The sequence below is a fragment of the Bufo bufo genome, chromosome 1 (genome assembly GCF_905171765.1).
Source record: "Bufo bufo chromosome 1, aBufBuf1.1, whole genome shotgun sequence".
NCBI classification, from domain to species: Eukaryota; Metazoa; Chordata; class Amphibia; order Anura; family Bufonidae; genus Bufo; species Bufo bufo.
The window spans coordinates 593,182,252-593,199,979 of record NC_053389.1 but is presented as its reverse complement, the minus strand read 5'-3'; the positions used below and the strand labels follow the sequence as shown (position 1 = coordinate 593,199,979).

At 41.2% G+C, this 17,728-nt stretch overlaps 1 protein-coding gene across 1 annotated transcript in view; it reads right to left on the bottom strand.

Moving 5' to 3' along the window:
• Nucleotides 1-17,728, bottom strand: part of LOC120985128 — a 54,120-nt gene that overhangs the window by 23,701 nt on the left and 12,691 nt on the right. Inside the window, exons 4-6 of the mRNA XM_040413485.1 lie at nucleotides 14,185-14,532; nucleotides 13,695-13,838; nucleotides 9,671-9,700 (exon numbers count right to left, since the gene is read on the bottom strand). Coding sequence (XP_040269419.1) covers nucleotides 9,671-9,700; nucleotides 13,695-13,838; nucleotides 14,185-14,532 — 522 coding nt within the window. The remainder of the gene's footprint in view (nucleotides 1-9,670; nucleotides 9,701-13,694; nucleotides 13,839-14,184; nucleotides 14,533-17,728) is intronic.

Here is a 17,728-nt window from a genome sequence, read left to right as displayed (position 1 = left end):
GTCTAAATTGATTAAAAATATATATTTAAATAAAAATATATTTAAATAAAACTATTGTTTAGAAATAGAAAACAGAAAATGTGCGTATGTATTCATCCCCTTTGTTAGGAAGCCCATAAAAAAGCTCTGGTGCAACCAATTACCTTCAGAAGTCACATAATTAGTGAAATGATGTCCACCTGTGTGCAATGTAGGTGACACATGATCTGCCACTACATATACACACCTTTTTTTGAAAGGCCCCAAAGGCTGCAACACCTAAGCAAGAGGCATCACTAATCAAACACTGCCATGAAGACCAAGGAACTCTCCAAACAAGTAAGGGACAATGTTGTTGAGAAGTACAAGTCAGGGTTAGGTTATAAAAAAATATCCAAATCTTTGATGATCCCCAGGAGCACCATCAAATCTATCATAACCAAATGGAAAGAACATGGCACAACAGCAAACCTGCCAAGAGACGGCCGTCCACCAAAACTCACGGACCAGGCAAAGAGGGCATTAATCAGAGAGGCAGCACAGAGACCTAAGGTAACCCTGGAGGAGCTGCAGAGTTCCACAGCAGAGACTGGAGCATCTGTACACAGGATGAAAATAAGCCGTATGCTCCATAGAGTTGGGCTTTATAGCAGAGTGGCCAGAAGAAAGCCATTACTTTCAGCTAAAAACAAAAAGGCATGTTATGAGTTTGCGAAAAGGCATGTGGGAGACTCCTAAAATGTATGGAGGAAGGTGCTCTGGTCTGATGAGACTAAAATTTAACTTTTCGGCCATCAAAGAAAACGCTATGTCTGGTGCAAACCCAACACATCACATCACCCAAAGAACACCATCCCCACAGTGAAACATGGTGGTGGCAGCATCATGCTGTGGGGATGTTTATCAGCAGCCAGGACTGGGAAACTGCTCAGAGTTGAGGGAAAGATGGTGCTAAATACAGGGATATTCTTGAGCAAAACCTGTACAACTCTGTGAGTGATTTGAGGCTAGGACGGAGGTTCACCTTCCAGCAGGACAATGACCCCAAACACACCGCTAAAGCAACACTTGAGTGGTTTAAGGGGAAACATGTAAATGTGTTGGAATGGCATAGTCAAAGCCCAGATCTCAATCCAATAGAAAATCTGTGGTCAGACTTAAAGATTGCTGTTCACAAGTGCAAACCATCCAACTTGAAGGAGCTGGAGCAGTTTTGCAAGGAGGAATGGGCAAAAATCCCAGTGGTAAGATGTGGCAAGCTCATAGAGACTTATCCAAAGCGACCTGGAGCTGTGATTGCCGCAAAAGGTGGCTCTACAAAGTATTGACTTTAGGGGGGTGAAAAGTTATGCACATTGACTTTTTCTGTTATTTTGTCCTATTTTTTGTTTGCTTTACAATAAAAAAAAAAACATCTTCAAAGTTGTGGGCATGTTCTGTAAATTAACCACTTCAGCCCCCGTAGCCTAAACACCCTTAATGACCAGGCCACTTTTTACACTTCTGCACTACACTACTTTCACCGTTTATTGCTCGGTCATGCAACTTACCACCCAAATGAATTTTACCTCCTTTTCTACTCACTAATAGAGCTTTCATTTGGTGGTATTTCATTGCTGCTGAAATTTTTACTTTTTTTTGTTATTAATCGAAATTTAACGATTTTTTTGCAAAAAAATGACATTTTTCACTTTCAGTTGTAAAATTTTGCAAAAAAAAATACATCCATATATAATTTTTTCTCTAAATTTATTGTTCTAAATGACTATGATTAAAAAAAAAATGTTTGGGTAAAAAAAAAAAATGGTTTGGGTAAAAGTTATAGCGTTTACAAACTATTGTACAAAAATGTGAATTTCCGCTTTTTGAAGCAGCTCTGAGTTTCTGAGCACCTGTCATGTTTCCTGAGGTTCTACAATGCCCACAGTAGAAAACCCCACAAATGACCCAATTTCGGAAAGTAAACACCCTAAGTTATTCGCTGATGGGCATAGTGAGTTCATAGAACTTTTTATTTTTTGTCACAAGTTAGCGGAAAATGATGATTTTTTTTTTTTTTTCTTACAAAGTCTCATATTCCACTAACTTATGACAAAAAATAAAAACTTCCATGAACTCACTATGCCCATCATGAAATACCTGGGGGTGTCTTCTTTCCAAAATGGGGTCACTTGTGGGGTAGTTATACTGCCCTGGCATTTTAGGGGCCCGAATGCATGAGAAGTAGTTTGAAATCAAAATCTGTAAAAAATGGCCGGTGAAATCCGAAAGGTGCTCTTTGGAATGTGGGCCCCTTTGCCCACCTAGGCTGCAAAAAAGTGTCACACATCTGATATTGCCGTACTCAGGAGAAGTTGGGCAATGTTTTTTGGGGTGTCATTTTACATATACCCATGCTGGGTGAGAGAAATATCTTGGCAAAAGACAACTTTTCCCATTTTTTTATACAAAGTTGGCATTTGACCAAGATATTTATCTCACCCAGCATTGGTATATGTAAAATTACACCCCAAAACACATTGCCCAACTTCTCCTGAGTACGGCAATACCACATGTGTGACACTTTTTTGCAGCCTAGGTGGGCAAAGGGGCCCACATTCCAAAGAGCACCTTTAGGATTTCACAGGTCATTTTTTACACATTTTGATTTCAAACTACTTACCACACATTAGGGCCCCTAGAATGCCAGGGAAGTATAACTACCCCACAAGTGACCCCATTTTGGAAAGAAAACACCCCAAGGTATTCCGTGAGGGGCATGGCGAGTTCCTATAATTTTTTATTTTTTGTCACAAGTTAGCGGAAAATTATGATTTTATTTTTATTTATTTTTTTCTTACAAAGTCTCATATTCCACTAACTTGTGACAAAAAATAAAAACTTCCATGAACTCACTATGCCCATCACGAAATACCTGGGGGTGTCTTCTTTCCAAAATGGAGTCACTTGTGGGGTAGTTATACTGCCCTGGCATTTTAGGGGCCCGAATGCGTGAGAAGTAGTTTGAAATCAAAATCTGTAAAAAATGGCCAGTGAAAACTGAAAGGTGCTCTTTGGAATGTGGGCCCCTTTGCCCACCTAGGCTGCAAAAAAGTGTCACACATGTGGTATTGCCGTACTCAGGAGAAGTTAGGCAATGTGTTTTGGGGTGTCATTTTACATATACCCATGCTGGGTGAGATAAATATCTCGGTCAAATGCCAACTTTGTATAAAAAAATGGGAAAAGTTGTCTTTTGCCAAGTGTCTTTTGCCGGTGTCTTATTTCCAAAATGGGGTCACTTGTGGGGTAGTTATACTTCCCTGGCATTCTAGGGGCCCTAACGTGTGGTAAGTAGGTAAATGACCTGTGAAATCCTAAAGGTGCTCTTTGGAATGTGGGCCCCTTTGCCCACCTAGGCTGCAAAAAAGTGTCACACATGTGGTATCGCCGTATTCAGGAGAAGTTGGGCAATGTGTTTTGGGGTGTCTTTTTACATATACTCATGCTGGGTGAGAGAAATATCTCGGCAAAAGACAACTTTTCCCATTTTTTATACAAAGTTGGCATTTGACCAAGATATTTATCTCACCCAGCATGGGTATATGTAAGATGACACCCCAAAACACATTGCCCAACTTCTCCGTACGGCGATACCAAATGTGTGACACTTTTTTGCAGCCTAGATGCGTAAAGGGGCCCACATTCCTTTTATGAGGGCATTTTTAGACATTTGGATCCCAGACTCCTTCTCACGCTTTAGGGCCCCTAAAATGCCAGGGCAGTATAAATACCCCACATGTGACCCCATTTTGGAAAGAAGACACCCCAAGGTATTCAATGAGGGGCATGGCGAGTTCATAGAATAATTTTTTTTTGGCACAAGTTAGCGGAAATTGATTTTTATTTTATTTTTTCTCACAAAGTCTCCCTTTCCACTAACTTGGGACAAAAATTTCAATCTTTCATGGACTCAATATGCCCCTCAGTGAATACCTTGGGGTGTCTTCTTTCCAAAATGGGGTCATTTGTGGGGTGTTTGTACTGCCCTGGCATTTGAGGGTCTCCGCAATCTGGTGGTCGATCCAAACAAAAGGGACCACCAGAGGACCAGGTAGCAGGTATATTAGACGCTGTTATCAAAACAGCGTCTAATATACCTGTTAGGGGTTAAAAAAATCGCATCTCCAGCCTGCCAGCGAACGATCGCCGCTGGCAGGCTGGAGATCCACTCGCTTACCTTCCGATCCTATGAACGTGCGCGCCTGTGTGCGCGCGTTCACAAGAAATCTCGCGTCTCGCGAGATGACGCGTATATGCGTGACTCTGCGCAGGGCTGCCGCCTCCGGAACGCGATCCTGCGTTAGGCGGTCCGGAGGTGGTTAAATTATGCAAATACTCAAACAATCCATGTTAATTCCAGGTTGTGAGACACCAAAATACAAAAAAAGTCAAGGGGGGGGTGAATACTTTTGCAAGGCACTGTATATGGATTGTACAGATTTTCTCAGTGAACTGAGAGTCAGTACTAGTGTTGGGCGCGAATATTTGAATTGCGAATTTGAATTGCGAATATCGCCAGTTCGATAATTCGCGAAGATTTAGAATATAGTGCTATATATTCGTATTCGCGAATATTCTTTTTTTCATCTGAACCCATGATCCCTCCCTGCTTCTTACTTGTGGACCAATGAGAAGGCAGCAATGTCTTTGTCTGAGCTTAGCAACATCCCTAGCAACCAATAGGAAAGTTGCCTACCCCTTACTATATACGAAACTCCCCAGCAGCCATTTTCTGCAGTTTTTTTGCAGTTCTGAGAAAGACAACAGTGTTATTGCTGTGCTCTGTGCTTTGCTGTGTAATTATATTAGATAGTTAGTTAGCTTATACACTGCCTGTCCAAAAAAAAAAGTCGCCACCTGGATTTAACCAAGCAAATAGTTATGAGCCTCCTATTGGATAATTACTGCATGGGCGATTATCTTTCAGCTGGCAAGTTATTTAACCCCAACTGGTGCAATGAGTTGCTTCTCATTTCTTAAACAACCATGTCGAAAGACACATCTCGTGGTCGTGGAAAAGACGTTAGTCTGTTTGAGAAGGGTCAAATCATTGGCATGCATCAAGCAGAGAAAACATCTAAGGAGATTGCAGAAACTACTAAAATTGGGTTAAGAACTGTCCAATGCATTCTTAAAAACTGGAAGGATAGTGGGGACCCATTGTATTCGAGGAAGAAATGTGGCGGGGGAAAAAATCCTGAATGATCGTGATTGGCGATCACTTAAACGTTTGGTGAAATGAAATCAAAGAAAAATAACAGTAGAACTCACGGCTATGTTTAATAGTGAAAGTAAGAGCATTTCCACACGCATAATGCGAAGGGAACTCAAGGGATTGGGACTGAACAGCTGTATAGCCGTGAGGCAAACCAGAAAAAAAGTCTTTAATTTGTTAGGGAGCATAAAGATTGGACTCTGGAGCAATGGAAGAAGGTCGTGTGGTCTGATGAATCAAGATTTACCCTGTTCCAGAGTGATAGGCGCATCAGGGTAAGAAGAGAGGCAGATGAAGTGATGCACCCATCATGCCTAGTGCCTACTGTACAAGCCTGTGGGGGCAGTGTTATGATCTGGGGTTGCTACAGTTGGTCAGGTCTAGCAACAGTATGTGCTCCAAGAATGAGGTCAGCTGACTACCTGAACATACTAAATGACCAGGTTATTCCATCAATGGATTTTTTCTTCCCTGATGGCACGGCATATTTCAAGATGACAATGCCAGGATTCATCAGGCTCTAATTGTGAAAGAGTGGTTCAGGGAGCATGAGACATCATTTTCACACATGGATTGGCCACCATAGTGTCCAGACCTTAACCCCATTGAGAATCTTTCGGATGTGCTGGAGAAGGCTTTGTGCAGCAGTCAGACTCTACCATCATCAATGCAAGATCTTGGTGAAAAATTAATGCAACACTGGATGGAAATAAATCTTGTGACATTGCAGAAGCTTATCGAAACAATGCCACAGCAAATGCGTGCCGTAATCAAAACTAAAGGCGGTCCAACAAAAAATTTTTGGTGGCGACTTTTTTTTTTTGGACGGGCAGTGTATATATAATACAGATAGTTAGTGGGAGATAGTCAGTGTAGGTTACATCCTGATATAGTGTAGCTGTTAGTGCTGTGATGTCACAAGTTCACAACAATACTTAATGCACCAATCAGTAATATGTAGTCAGACCTGCTAAAATGCGAAATTGCACATATTGCGCCAAAATATGCCCATCATTAATTGCCGATTTTCGCAATCACAAATATATTGGAGCACTCTATCTGCATATAAAGCTATTGTAATGTTCTGCCGTGCCAACCCTTTTCTCCAGTCTCAGGAAACTTCTAGCAGCTTGAAAAATGTAGCAACACTGACCCACGCCTGTATTGCGCGCGGATTACATTGCCGATTTTTGCAATCAAGAATATAATTTATAATTTATGACTAATATTCACCCAAATATTCAAGAAATATTGCAAATTCGAATATTGCCCCTGCCACTCATCACTAGTCAGTACATGAGGACCAGTTGGAGCAAATCAACATAATTAGTAGATATATTTATTTGTTGCAGTTACAGTAGTTCAAACCTTTCAGTTAGTTAAAACCTTTCTATCCTTCGTGCCTCCTAGTACCTCTAACAGTCTGCCCTGGTTACTACTTTTGTAGGCCAACATTTTGTTTCTTTCCAATATCAGTTAAAGGGGTTGTCTCATCATGGACAATGGGGGTATATCGCTAGGATATGCCCCCATTGTTTTACAGGTGCGGGTCCCACTGCTGGGATCCGCACCTATATCAAGAACTGAGCCCTGCAAAGAACTGCACATGTGCAGCCGCCCTCCGTTCATTTTCTATGGGGCCGTGGAAAATAGCCGAGCGCTGGCTCGGCTATTTCCGTCGGCCCCATAGAAAGGAATGGGAGCAGGGGCCGCGCATGCAAGTTACGCTTCCATTCACTTCTATGGGGAGCCGGCTTGGTGGTGGTCGGACCGGAGTCCTCCAGCCACCACCTTGCGGGGCTCCGTTCTCTATATAGGTGCAGGTCCCAGCAGTGGGACCCACACCTATAAGACAATGGGGGCATATCCTAGCGATATGCCCCCATTGTCTATGATGAGACAACCCCTTTAACTTCAAAAGACCCATGAATGTTCTCTTTGTTGTTGTTGTCAGACCACCCAAGAGCCAAAGGAACTTGTAAATTAATATTCTAATATTTCTGGTGCCCATCATATGTTAAAGATGTTATGACCAAGTATCTGATTGTGAAGAAGGCAAAATGATTTGGTTTTCTGAGGTTTGTTGCAACTTGTGCCCATACTCCAGAAACTCTCAGCATATATATCCATGCATTTTATCAACATCTACCAGACGTTGTGGGTCATAATTGACTGGATCCCACTGGGACTGTGAAGTGAATGTGAGCAGTGCTGTAGTAACCAGCTCGGTCCACTACATGGTAGAGAGGGCAATGCAGTTCCAATGCCTATTTCCTGTGCCAGAGCTACTCCGAAAGATCTGATTGGTGGAAGTGCAAGAGGTCATCAATCAATAAATCCTGAATAGAGTAAACTTGAAATTACGTTTTAGTCAGAGTTATGGAGTCTTACATGTCACCAGAGTTATAGAGTCTTACGTGTACTTTAAGTTTTCCTTAATTGAACAGAGACTTGCCCATTCTGCCCTCTTCTACATCACTGATGAGGCCTGAGTTGGCCATGCCGACCAAGCAGCACTGTAATGAGAAACTTCAGATTCACCCTAAGAAAGTGGGTAATCTCCAGATTTGTACCATACTAGTAAATGAAACCTTAAAGGGAATGTGTCATCAGAAATGGGAGAGTTTTATAGGCATGATCTGTGACCTGTGCAGAGGTCAGGAGGGAGTAGACAATGATGATATTGTCTATTATGAATGGTGGATCCTGTGTTATCTGTCATTGTAATTCTTCGTGTGATGATAATGTGATGGCTACTGGAAAGATACCTGTACAGAACAGAAAACCTTGATATATTATTAGGTTTAGTGGCCAGTCCAAAAACCAGGGCTGTGGAGTCGGTAGATAAATGCTCCGACTCTGACTCCTCAGTTTTTTGTACTTCCGACTCCGACTCCTCTGTATTTAATATGCAAATTTATTTTCTACATTCCTTGAAGGAAAGAAAGGCAACATACATGTCATTACCACCGAACTACTGGCTAGGAAGCCAACAGTCTACTGTATTGAACAGTTTAAGCAAAAGACAAACACAATGAAAACAAAGTTTTATTTTATTTTTTTATCAAGTGGCAGGATAGTAGCAGCAGGCATACACATCAGGAACAGGAACTTTACCAGTTCAAAAATGGTGCTGCTGCTGAAGATAGGGCAGTGGGAGGATGCAGGGGAAGGGGCATTTATTTTAAAACCTGATTTCCCTAGTAGAATCCTATAGTCATGTTTAACGTTTAAGCTAACAATCTGAGTTTACAAGTTTTTATAGCCTTAGCTGAATGACAGCAGTTTACAGCTTCAGTCTTGAACTATTGACTATCCATTCCCTTCACTTATACAAGTGTCTAGTCCTGCAAAAAACATATTTACTTAATCAGTTATCAGTGAGAGGCTAGGTTAACCATGGGCGTTACGTTCCCTGTAACAGCGGAACACAACACAATGGAAAGTATAAGTATTGCCGCTCCTTAACTGTGCGTTGCGTGCCATATAGTGAAGCATGTGAAAAGCATGCTTCTTCATGGTCACTTAACGTGTTCGTTTTGCGGTAACGTGACGCACTGCATGCATTGGCCTTTATTCTTACAGTAGAGAAGTAATTAATTATAACTTTTTGTGAATTGGGACATTTAAACTTGCTTTTTTTTTTTATTCCAATTTAAATTTAGTCGGAGTCGGTTAATTTTTGCCGATTCCGACTCCAGGTACCCAAAATTGCCTCTGACTCCGACTCCTCGACTCAGACTCCACAGCCCTGCCAAAAACTGCGCAATTTTAGGACATTTTTAAAATATAGTGACATAGAAAATTAAAATTAAAATCACCAAAAAAATAAATAAAATATCCTTTAAATAAAAACATGATTTAAATTAGAGGTCATTTCCTGATGACACATTCCCATTAAGGGTATGAGGGAGCCCAAGATCTGGAACCAAAAGCTGAATTTCCATATTTTAGGCCTGGAATTACATCTCAGGGTACAGCTCAAAAAAGAAGTAGAATACTTAAGTAATGAATGACATTGATGGGTTATACTAAAAATATTTGTGGTGGGAATTTTCTATGTTAAAGAGGTAGTAGCACCAAGACAACCCACTTCCATATGCCAGTCCGGACCTTCCTCTATGAGCCAGTGCAGCTGCTAATTATTAGCCGTTCCTGCTCTGATGGCCGAGGCCAATCCCTGTATTAATTGCATGGCCATTCACTTAAATAGTCCCTCCTGGATAAATGTATCGCTGGCCACAACTTTCTCTTTTAATAATAGCTGGTTGCTGGTTGCCTCAGTTAGTGGACAAGGTTAATACCTAAAAGGGGTTGTCATGATCAGACAACCCCTTTAACAGAAAAGTCACATGAGTTATGTACAGTACAGTTTATATGAATCTTATTGTCCTTTGAACTGAAATACAGTATCTACAGCATACAGTATGTTACCTGATGGGTTGTTAATGAGGGACATAGTTTCTGCAAGAAAAGAGATATACATACTGTTACTGACAATGATTTATTCTGTATACAATTACAACACTGCAATACCAGTCTTAAGGCTGTATTACACAGGCCGATTCTGCCAGAGATTGTCAGGAGGGAAGCGTTCCTTTCCGTCAATCGCCTGCTCGCTAGCGGAGGAGACCACTGGTATTACATGCAGTGATTTCCTCCTCAGTATGGGGAGGAATGATCGCTATGCCATCGCTCTTCCCTATACTGAATAATTGTTTGCCGGCAGATCGTGATTAGACACTACAATCTGCCCCCTGCAAACGTAATTTTTAAACCTGTCAAAAGATTTGGAATTGCTTGATGAACGAGCGTTTGCTCATTCATCGGTTAATCGGCGACAGTATTACACTGCCAGATCATCACTAACGAGCGCTACTATGAACGCTTGTTAGTGATTATCTGGCAGAAAATCTGCCAGTGTAATACAGCCTTTAGCATCCATTACCCAACGTACAGTATACTTCCCATTATCATTACCATTTACAAGCAGCAGGGGGTATTGTTTATAAGTAAACTGTGGGTAGTCATTTTCTTCCCACACTCCAAAAGCATAATGATAGGTTAATATACCCTAGTGTGGGCAGCACGGTGGCTCAGTGGTTAGCACTGGTGCCTTGCAGCGCTGGGGTCCTGGCTTTGAATCTGACCAAGGACACCTGCATGGAGTTTGTATGTCCTCCCCTTGTTTGTGTGGATTTCATCCGATTTCCTCCCTCACTCCAAAGACATACCGATAGGGAACTTAGATAGTGAGCCCCATTGGGGACAGTGTGATGATAATGTCTGTAAAGAGCTGCGGAATATAGCAGCGCTATATAAGTGCAGAAAATAAAAAGTGTGTATGAAATATAAAGAATTTAATATGTGTTGTGAGTAAAATGACAATATATGTTCCGAGCTACAGAATATGTGCTATTTATATCAGGGTGGATTTGATTTAAATCACTAGTCAGTAAGGCTTGATTTAAATCATAGTTTTCTACATAAAGACTGATTCTTGCTGGTATAACTTATAATATGCAAGTAGATGAAGATTTTTAGAATAACAACTTTTTATATTAGTTTGATTAGGTTGATTCTGCATTCATAGGTTTGTAGAAGTTAGGATTGAGGTATTTTTCTCAACTCTGTTCATGTTATAACATTTTTGCTGTGAAGAAGAGGCATGTGATCTCTGTTGAGTCAAATTCAGTTTTGAGAACTGCAAAAGTAAACCAAGCATCTGTGATAATATCTTGTAGGCAGAGAAACTGCCCAATAATCTTACAAAAACCTCTGGAAGAGCATGACATTGTGAATGGATTAATGGAATTTATTTACCAAAAAAATTACACATATAGAAACATAGAATGTGTCGGCAGATAAGAACCATTTGGCCCATCTAGTCTGCCCAATATACTGAATACTATGAATAGTCCCTGGCCCTATCTTATATGAAGGATGGCCTTATGCCTATCCTATGCATGCTTAAACTCCTTCACTGTATTTGCAGCTACCACTTCTGCAGGAAGGCTATTCCATGCATCCACTACTCTCTCAGTAAAGTAATACTTCCTGATATTACTTTTAAACCTTTGCCCCTCTAATTTAAAACTATGTCCTCTTGTAGCAGTTTTTCTTCTTTTAAATATTCTCTCCTCTTTTACCTTGTTAATTCCCTTTATGTATTTAAAAGTTTCTATCATATCCCCTCTGTCTCGTCTTTCTTCCAAGCTATACATGTTAAGGTCCTTTAATCTTTCCTGGTAAGTTTTGTCCTGCAATCCATGTACTAGTTTAGTAGCTCTTCTCTGAACTCTCTCCAAAGTATCAATATCATTCTGGAGATATGGCCTCCAGTACTGCGCACAATACTCCAAATGAGGTCTCACTAGTGCGCTGTAGAGCGGCATGAGCACCTCCCTCTTTCTACTGGTAATTCCTCTCCCTATACACCCAAGCATTCTGCTAGCATTTCCTGCTGCTCTATGACATTGTCTGCCTACCTTTAAGTCTTCTGAAATAATGACCCCTAAATCCCTTTCCTCAGATACTGAGGTTAGGACTGTATCACTGATTTTATATTCTGCTCTTGGGTGTTTACGCCCCAGGTGCATTATCTTGCACTTATCAACATAAAATTTTAGTTGCCAGATTTTTGACCATTCCTCTAGTTTTCCTAAATCCATTTCCATTTGGTGTATCCCTCCAGGAACATCAACCCTGTTACAAATCTTTGTGTCATCAGCAAAAAGACACACCTTACCATCGATGCCTTCTGCAATTTCGCTGATAAAGATATTAAACAATATGGGTCCCAGAACAGATCCCCGAGGTACCCCACTGGTAACAAGACCATGGTCTGAATATACTCCATTGACTACAACCCTCTGTTGTCTGTCCCTCAGCCACTGCCTAATCCATTCAACAATATGGGAGTCCAAGCCCAAAGACTGCAATTTATTGATAAGCCTTCTATGTGGGACGGTATCAAAAGCCTTACTAAAGCTATTACCAAACCTCTTATTATTGCTATCTGTGCTGCCATATCAGTTTCCTAAGATAAAGTGGTGGAGGACAATTTCATTTTGCTATGGGGCCCTATGAATTCTAGTTTAATGACTATACACAATTCTACAATAAAAATGACTGAAACCTGTCCCTCTGATGCTACCTACAGCTACTATAGCTACTCTGTAAGACAATCTGAATTCCTGATTTTCCAAATCCCCCTCATCAGTATATTGTCACTGAATGGTGTGCCCCTGATTGCACAATGAATAATTACATTTATTGTCATTATCAATAACCTTATGCCAGTTTTGCATTTTCAGCCCAAAATAAAACTAGTGAGTGCTTCATAGTGTAAGTGATGCTGATTATGTAATTTTTATCTACATACTCACTTCCATTCTGACGCTGTGCTCCCCACAAATCAGCAGTAAAATGCATTGAGAGGACTCCTGAGCTCAGGCACATAATGGAGAGGACTCCTGAGCTCACACACATAATGGAGAGGACTTCTGAGCTCAGGCACATAAGGGAGAGGACTCCTGAGCTCAGGCACATCATGGAGAGGACTCCTGAGCTCACACACATAATAGAAAGGACTCCTGAGCTCACACACATAATGGAGAGGACTCCTGAGCTCAGGCACATAAGGCAGAGGACTCCTGAGCTCAGGTACATAATGGAGAGGACTCCTGAGCTCACACACATAATGGAGAGGACTATTGAGCTCACACGCATAATGGAGAGGACTCCTGAGCTCAGGCACATAAGGGAGAGGACTCCTGAGCTCACACACATAATGGAGAGGACTCCTGAGCTCACACACATAATGGAGAGGACTCCTGAGCTCAGGCACATAAGGGAGAGGACTCCTGAGCTCAGGCACATAAGGGAGAGGACTCCTGAGCTCAGGCACATAAGGGAGAGGACTCCTGAGCTCAGGTACATAATGGAGAGGACTCCTGAGCTCACACACATAATGGAGAGGACTCCTGAGCTCAGGCACATAAGGGAGAGGACTCCTGAGCTCACACCACACATAATGGAGAGGACTCCTGAGCTCACACACATAATGGAGAGGACTCCTGAGCTCAGGCACATAATGGAGAGGACCCCTGAGCTCAGGCACATAATGGAGAGGACCCCTGAGCACAGGCACATAATGGAGAGGACCCCTTAGCTCAGGCATATAATGGAGAGGACTCCTGAGCTCAGGCACATAAGGGAGAGGACTCCTGAGCTCACGCACATAATGGAGAGTACTCAGAGTCTGCTGGTTTGTGGGAGCACAGAGTATGAAGATAAAAATGACATAACCAGACTCTGCTCCACTTACACTTTACACCGCTAACTCTAGTTTGGGGAGTATTTTAGAGCTGACAGATTCCCTTTAATGAAACTCAATAACTAAAAAAAATCAGCTTTTTATTTTTCCATTGTATAAGATGTAAAGTATTCTGTTCACCTTCATCTTTTTCATTTCTTGTTTTTCTCAGTTTAAAAAATAGCAGGAGACCAAAGCCCAAAATGAAAGCCACACTGATGAGACAAATAGCAATTGTTGGTTCGGATAGAAACTTATATTCTTCAATCTGGTCATCACTTCTCTCTTAAAGTGAAATAGTTAAAAACATTGTCATGAAATATTTTATAGTAGGGTATTTTCAAAGAAACATTGCCAGTCAAAGATGAATCTGTTAATTCACAGCAGCCACAAAAAGCAATCTACAATTGGAAACTGAAAATGGATTAGAAAAAAAGAATATGTTTCAGCATCTGGTATTTACTAGCAAATAAATATAGGCGATACTTTCCCTTTAATAAGTGAGCCGTATTTGTATTATAATAGGTCATTATGGGTGTATAATGAGCATGGTGAGAGGTTATGTACTACTACGTTATTATGTATTACTTTATATGTATTTGTTATTTCATTATGTGTAATTAAAGATTACCTTCAACTCTAAGGATCACATATTGCATGGTGAATCCTGAAGACTTTAGTATGTTGTGACAAGCGTAAGATCCAGCATCTGACATGAGCAGGTTCTTCAAAAGCAACGACAAATTACCCGAAGGCAATAAGTCATAAAACATCTCGGTTCTACCTTGATAGGAATCGGCTTGATAAGCAAGATGGCTCGAGCCATCATAGAAACTATGGACCACATCATCATTTTCTGATCGCTGCCAGTGAATTACAATGTGACTGTAATCAAACTGCTCCTTGTAGGTGACTGTACATGGCAGGAGAACATCTTTATGCAGCTGTCCTGTAACTTCTAAGGATGCAAAGTGGCACACTGGCAGGAGAAAACATGTTTACAACACTTCTATTTGAGAAAAACAATTATTATTATTATATTACTAAACATAATGATATTATTTTATAGCACCATCATCTTCCAGGGTGGGTGCTGGACATATAAAACACAGATGGGCAGATTTTACACTCTTTTGTAAGCATTTTACGCCTCATCTGACAAGGGTGTGTGGCTTCTCTAGAAATGAGGAAATAGAGTGTGGCCTAAATGCACCTTGGTGCACCAATAATGTACCCTAAAGCCTCATTCATACGTCAGTGTTTGGTCAGTGATTTCCATCAGTGATTTTGAGGCAAAACCAGGTGCGGCTCTAAGGCTACTTTCACACTAGCGGCACGGACCTCCGGCAGGCTGTTTCGTCGGGTGAACAGCCTGTCGGACCATCCTGCCGCTAGTGACCATGTGCCTCTGGACTGCCGCTCCGTCCCCATTGACTATAATGGGGGCGGGGGCGGAGTTCTGGCGAGGCACGGCAGCGCACGGAGAGAGGCTGCCGGAATACAACTACGACATGTCCGACATTTATTCCGGCAGCCTCTCGCCGTGCGCTGCCGTGCCTTGCCGGAACTCCACACTGCCTCCATTATAGTCAATGGGGACGGAGCCACAGTCCGGATGCACAAGGTCCCTAGCGGCAGGACGGATCTGACAGGCTGTTCACCCGACGGAACAGTCTGCCGGAGGTCCGTGCCGCTAGTGTGAAAGTAGCCTAAACCCAGAACAGGGGCAGATCTTTCCCTTATACCTTATGTCTGTGAAGGCTCCAATCCTGGTTTTGGCTCACAATCACTGATGGAAATCACTGACCAAACACTGACTGTGAATGAGGCTTAATATTGTATATACATTGCATTTTGTACAGAGTCCTTCAGGCCTGAAATCTAATAGCCTTACCCGTTGTCAAAAAAAAACTGCACAGAGCTTTCGCTAATAATTTAAAAACTCAGTTTATACAACTTTTGACATTTGTCTGTTGCACAATTGAAGGGTGTAGTTGACTATGATTTTAAAATAAAAACATATTCCGTGTAGCATATGTTGTTTAACCCCTTCCCGCTGCAGCCAGTTTTGGTCTTTCTGCCACAATCCCATTTTTCATATCTGACATTTCATGTAATAATAATGCATCTACTTATCCAAATGATTCTGGGATGGTGTTTTCATGACACATTGTACTTTATGTTAGTGGTAAATTTTGGTAGAACTAACATTTATGTCTACTGTATGTTGTAATCATTTTGTAAACATCAATTTATTTTTTAGGACGTTGGAAGGCTTATAACTTTTACAGAAATTGTTCACATTTTCAAGAAAATCTACGGTATTATAGAAAAGGGGTCATGGCACTGACATCTTGAAATGTATTAGTGACAAAAAAGTCTTACACGCCCCAGGATGGTATCAATGAAAAACACAAATGGCCCTGCAAAAAATAAGCCCTCACACAGCTCTGTAGACATGAATATAAAAAAGGTATGGTGGTCAGAATATGGCGATGCAAAGTAATAAAGATTTTTTTCAAAGATTTTTTTTTTGCAAACATCTCTATTGAACATTTTAAACATTTTTCATAAGAGACAACAGAGAATATGACAGAGTAAGGCCTCTTTCACACGACCGTTTTTTTTTTCCGTTTTTTGCGTTCCGTATACGGTCCGTATACGGAACCATTCATTTCAATGGTTCTGCAAAAAAAACGGAATGTACTCCGTATGCATTCCGTTTCTGTATTTCCGTTTTTCCGTTCCGTTGAAAGATAGAACATGTCCTATATTTGGCCGCAAATCACGTTCCGTGGCTCCATTAAAGTCTATGGGTCCGCAAAAAAAACGGAATGCGTCAGGAAATGCATCCGTATGTCTTCCGTATCCGTTCCGTTTTTTGCGGAACCATCTATTGAAAATGTTATGCCCAGCCCAATTTTTTCTATGAAAATACTGTATATGCCATACGGAAAAACGGAACGGAAAAACGCAACGGAAACGGAAACACAACGGAAACAAAAAACGGAACAACGGATCCGTTTAAAACGGACCGCAAAACACTGAAAAAGCCATACGGTCGTGTGAAAGAGGCCTAAACCAGTGATGTGTGGTAAGAACAGAGTATGACCATGAGGATGAAATATTGGTGGGCACTGACAGTGCATAATGTCTCTTCACACTATGTGGCCAATTGAAAATGGTCCAGCTAAGGAGGAATAATGAAAAGGAACATGGATATCAAACAAAACGTGATGAACTGGGGAAGTAGACGAAAGACAAATTAAAGTACAAGAAAAACGAAAGAAATGTGCTATTGCTGTATAAGGGTACTTTCACACTTGCGTTGTTTGATTCCGGCAGGCAGTTAAGTTGCCTGAACTGCCTGCCTGATCAGGAAAACTGTATGAAAACGCATGTCATTTGCAGACAGATCAGGATCCTGATCAGTCTGACAAATGCATTGCAATACTGGATCAGTTTTTTCCGGTGTCATCCGGAAAAACGTATACAGTATTTATCATTTTTCACATTTTTAAAGGTCTGTGCATGCGCAGACCTGAAAACCGGATCTGTTTTACCGGAACACTTGATACTGGATCCGGCATTAATATATTTCAATGGAAATTAATGCCGAATCCGGCATTCAGGCAAGTGTTCTGGAATTTTGACCGGAGAAAATACCGCAGCATGCTGCGGTAATTTCTCCGTCCAAAAAAAAACATAAAAGTGACTGAACTGAAGACATCCTGATGCATACCGAACGGATTGCTTTCCATTCAGAATGCATTAGGACAAAACTGATCTTTTTTTTCCGATATTAAGCCCCTAGGACGGAACTCAATACCGGAAAACTTTAACACTAGTGTGAAAGTACACTTAGTACAGACCTGTTTACAGACCTGCAGAATAAGGCCTCTTTCACACGACCGTATGGCTTTTTCAGTGTTTTGCAGTCTGTTTTTCAAGGATCCATTGTCCCGTTTTTTGTTTCCGTTGTGTTTCCGTTTCTGTTCCGTTTTTCCGTTCCGTTTTTCCATATGGCATATACAGTATACAGTAATTACATAGAAAAAATTGGGCTGGGCATAACATTTTCAATAGATGGTAAACGGAAAGCATACGGAAGACATACGGATGCATTTCCGTATGTGTCCCATTTTTTTTGTGAACCCATTGACTTGAATGGAGCC